The 3,811-nt window shown below is 36.2% G+C and overlaps 1 protein-coding gene across 1 annotated transcript; it reads right to left on the bottom strand.

Moving 5' to 3' along the window:
- Positions 1-1,017: 1,017 nt before the first annotated feature.
- On the bottom strand, positions 1,018-3,600 carry LOC131594238 (uncharacterized). The gene is made up of 5 exons (XM_058866316.1): positions 3,244-3,600; positions 2,829-3,171; positions 2,405-2,676; positions 2,133-2,329; positions 1,018-1,617 (listed from the first exon to the last, which is right to left on the bottom strand). The coding sequence occupies exons 1-5, from the start codon at positions 3,431-3,433 to the stop codon at positions 1,180-1,182; spliced, it is 1,440 nt and encodes a 479-aa protein (XP_058722299.1). The 5' UTR covers positions 3,434-3,600; the 3' UTR covers positions 1,018-1,179.
- Between the last annotated feature and the right edge of the window lie 211 nt (positions 3,601-3,811).

Genomic DNA, 3,811 nt, shown 5'->3' with positions numbered 1-3,811 from the left:
CATCACCCTCTCTAAAAATATTTATACTTTTTCTCACTTTAATTTAGTCATAGCGCTATGAGAAAGTCTTTATATTTAAGTGATGTATTTGTTTTGAAAAATGGGTAATATTGTAAATTCAGCTGGAGGTATTTTTATCTTGATTGATTTGAACATAAACAAAATGATACACATTATTTTCGATAATTAAATAAACAATCTAGATTTGACCTTATTAACAGTCCGCATTTTGAAATTTAGATGGACAATCCGTGTCTTGAAGTCCAAATGACCCTAACACGTATCATAACTTTTACTAGCAGCAAAATCCTAACTTCAAATGTCCCAAATTCAAATCAAATCCAAGTAGAAGAAAAGGGATATCACATTTTTATTGGATGAAATGTAATATAGCTCAATTAAAATATATGAAGAAATTTCATTCATCAAAATCAAAAAGAAAGTAAAAACAAAGTGAAGATGAGAAACTTAATATTCTTCAAACGCCTTCAAACGCGAGAGATAGTGTGCTTAGTTTGAATGAAAAGGAGTAGGCATTGACTAAGGTGGTTGTAGAAATTGAGAGATGGTTGAAAGAATGTTGAATGCTTAGTTCGAATTTTTGAGAGGGTCATTTTGTGTTCTTTAGACTTAATTTCAAATGTAAGAGAATGGAGAGGGAAAGAGTAGTTATGTCAGGGGTGTGTTTGAATTCCCATATCTAAAAGGTGTGTCGGGAGATTATATTCCAGATATACATTTCTTTGCAATGAGCACTTGCATTTCTGATGAACTTGATTTGTTGCTGCGTGTGATGCATCCATCCAAATCTCAAACTCCAACTTGATTTGTTGCTGCGTGTGATGCATCCATCCAAATCTCAAACTCCAAACTATGCGAGAGGAGTGTTTTGGGTTTTTCACTTGAGTGTGAGAAAATTACTAAGGGGCAATAACCAAACCCCCTATTTTTAGCTGGTTACACGACACAAACTAACTAGTGGATTCAAAATTACAACTCACCACCAAAAAATTTAAGAAAGAAAAAAAGGTACCTATAAATTATCTTAGCTTGTTTATATCTACTTTGGATAAGTTTTTTTTTATTATTATTTGTTATTACAAAGTACGATCACTGATAGTTCATTTCTTAACGGGAAAGAGAATTAAATTGTAAATATTAACTATGGTACAAGAGGACTTATTCCCTTGCTCTTTTCAATAGAAAACGCAATGAAAAGAACCCCAGAGCAAATGTTTGCCAAAACCAGCCTCTTGCATTTGCAGGATCCACCCTTTTAGCCAGGTACCAGGCATAACTGCCCTCAATCACATGTGCAGCTGTCGCCATCAAAAATACCAGCCTTGTCATCCATATTGATCCAAACACGAATAGACATATAGCTCTCAAAAGAGACACAATCCATATTGTGTCTGGTAGAAAAGCAGCACAGAAGAGTGAGGTCATTCCAATGGCACAAAATAGCCACGCATAAACGGTAGGCCCATCCAGAATTTGCCTTTTTCTCTGTTTCCAGTAAGTTATGGTAGAATCCATCCCCTCCCGCGGGGTCACCATGGGAACATAGCCAATCTCCTCTCTGGCTTTAAGATAAGAGAAATTGTGGGTCACTCCCACCTGTCAAAAGTCACATATAAATATCAGGATGATTGCTCCTTGCAGCCTCATCTAAAAGGAAGGATTTTCTTGAATGCAGTTATAATGAGGTAAGTCCATACATGTCCCAAAGTTTATTTATTTCAAGCATACAAGTTGAGAAGTGCACACACATAGGGGTGGAGAATGATTTAAATATATTGATTTGATCTAGCAACTTGGGTCACAATTGTGAATCCTAATGTTAAAGCATACCATTCAGATGCGTTTAAGCCAGATTTAAAAACCAACAAAACACATTGAATACAAGAATAGGATCAAATTAAACAGAAGGTGAACAAGATGAAGAAATTTCCAAAAAATGCAACCAAGAATACAAGTGTGTACCAAACTCTAGGATTTGAGCTCAAAATGCCATATGATATGAACTTCCAAGGAGATCATTGAAAGACTTGAAATTCCAAACATATACCTAGGCCTGCATATAAGTCTCCAACTATTTAGCTAGCTGGCTAGAATGAGAGAAAATCACTGACCTTGTGTACTTCACTTGGAAGGATGAATGGTTGAGGGAGCCACCGTTGATTAAGCCATGGATATAAGATTGTATAAACACCCTGGCAAATCCTCCCAAGAAAAAGAGCGTGTTCGACAGATAAAGATGTTTCGGGTAGTTGATAATCCAAACTCGTGAGTAGAGGTTGGAGGAATTCAAAAGAATTGACAGGTGAACCTGAAGAAAAGAAGAGTCAGTAGTTGCTTTTAGAAATTCTAGCAATAGACATTAACAAAGAGAAACCATCATCACCATCAGATATGAAGTATGCCTGGCCAGCAGCGATAGGTCGTTTTCCCTTTTCAATATTGTCATCCAAAAGTCCCATACTTGCCAATATGAGAGCAAGGACAAGGTTATCCACATAAACCCAATCTGACTTTACAGTTTTGTCGCCAATTCTGAACAGAATCAGACCCAACCTTGCCATGGTTATGATCCTCGGAAGGTGCCTGTCTTCCCCTGGTCCATAGATTGCAGCGGGACGAACAGCACAAGTGTAAAGACGATTTCCAGCGTCGTTCCTTAAGAAAATGAAAATGATTATGCAAGCAAAGTAATAACCATATATTATGTAGTCTACGTATGAAAAATGTTATCTCTTTTTCACTCTAGTCTTAAATTGTAGCAAGCAAAAGAGTATTAATTAATGATGGCATGAGTAAAAGTAAGTTACTTGAGAGGGCGAGCATTATTCTTTAGAACAAACTGTTCAGCAATTGATTTACTGCGGCCATACGGATCAACATGAGTATCAATTGGAATATAAGGCAAGCTCTCATTTCCGTTGATGATCTTCTGACCACCAAAGACAACATTATATGTGCTACAATAGACAAGTCTTTTGATACCAAGGTCAAGACAAACGTCGATAACATGGCATGTCCCATTTATATTGATTTCATCAACTCTACCGAATTGAAGCATCTCTTTACCTGACATACCAAAGGCCGCAAGGTGGAATACACATTGAGCACCTCGGAGTGCCCTTTCAACATCCTCTTTGCGGGAAACATCCCCTGATTGATTGATTGAGTTAATAAGTAATAAAATGAGATCTGGAAATGAATAAACAGAGGAAAGAACCTAACCTTGTATGCAGTTGACTCCCTTGTGTTTGAGAATATGCGACCAAGGAGAAGAATCGCGGAGGTCAAAGGATCGGACCTGTTGAGCACCTCTACGTATGAGTTCCAAGCACAGAGCAGATCCTACGAATCCGAGTCCACCTGTCACCACGAAAGTCTTCCCCTCAATTCCTTCATTCTCGCTCAGGTGCATTCTTCTTCTTCTTCTTCACTGATCAAGCTGTATCTTCAAATACGCACACAGATTTCCATGGCTCTTCAATTTCACAGCATATAGCATCCCGCATAGTCCAATTAAGGTCTTTGCACTAATATTAACAATCCATTAACATTTTTCAACTCTTATCGCCAAATGAAGAGAGATTTTCATAAAGATTTACTCTAAATCTTAATTTTGATTTTTATTAATCTAATCACTTTAATCTCAATTAAAATTATTAAATTAATAAAAATTAAGGATTAAGATTTGGAATAATTTTTTAAAATTTATTTTTAAATTCCTTCCTTGTATATTAATAATTAATATTGAGAGGAAATAATTATATATTGAAAATAGAATTAAATATGTTTT

Source organism: Vicia villosa, linkage group LG4 (assembly GCF_029867415.1).
Source record: "Vicia villosa cultivar HV-30 ecotype Madison, WI linkage group LG4, Vvil1.0, whole genome shotgun sequence".
Taxonomy (NCBI): domain Eukaryota; kingdom Viridiplantae; phylum Streptophyta; class Magnoliopsida; order Fabales; family Fabaceae; genus Vicia; species Vicia villosa.
Note: the sequence above shows the minus strand (reverse complement) of the source record. Positions and strands in the feature narration are given on the sequence as shown.

What these genes read in the sequence shown, in the direction of transcription:
- LOC131594238 (XM_058866316.1), bottom strand. Translation starts at nt 3,433, where the DNA reads ATGCACCTGAGCGAGAATGAAGGAATTGAGGGGAAGACTTTCGTGGTG. An exon ending in GGCATACTTCATATCTGATG is followed by an intron (nt 2,330 to 2,404) that starts GTGATGATGGTT and finishes TCTTTTCTTCAG; the next exon opens with GTTCACCTGTCAATTCTTTT. An exon ending in TTCCAAGTGAAGTACACAAG is followed by an intron (nt 1,618 to 2,132) that starts GTCAGTGATTTT and finishes GACTTTTGACAG; the next exon opens with GTGGGAGTGACCCACAATTT.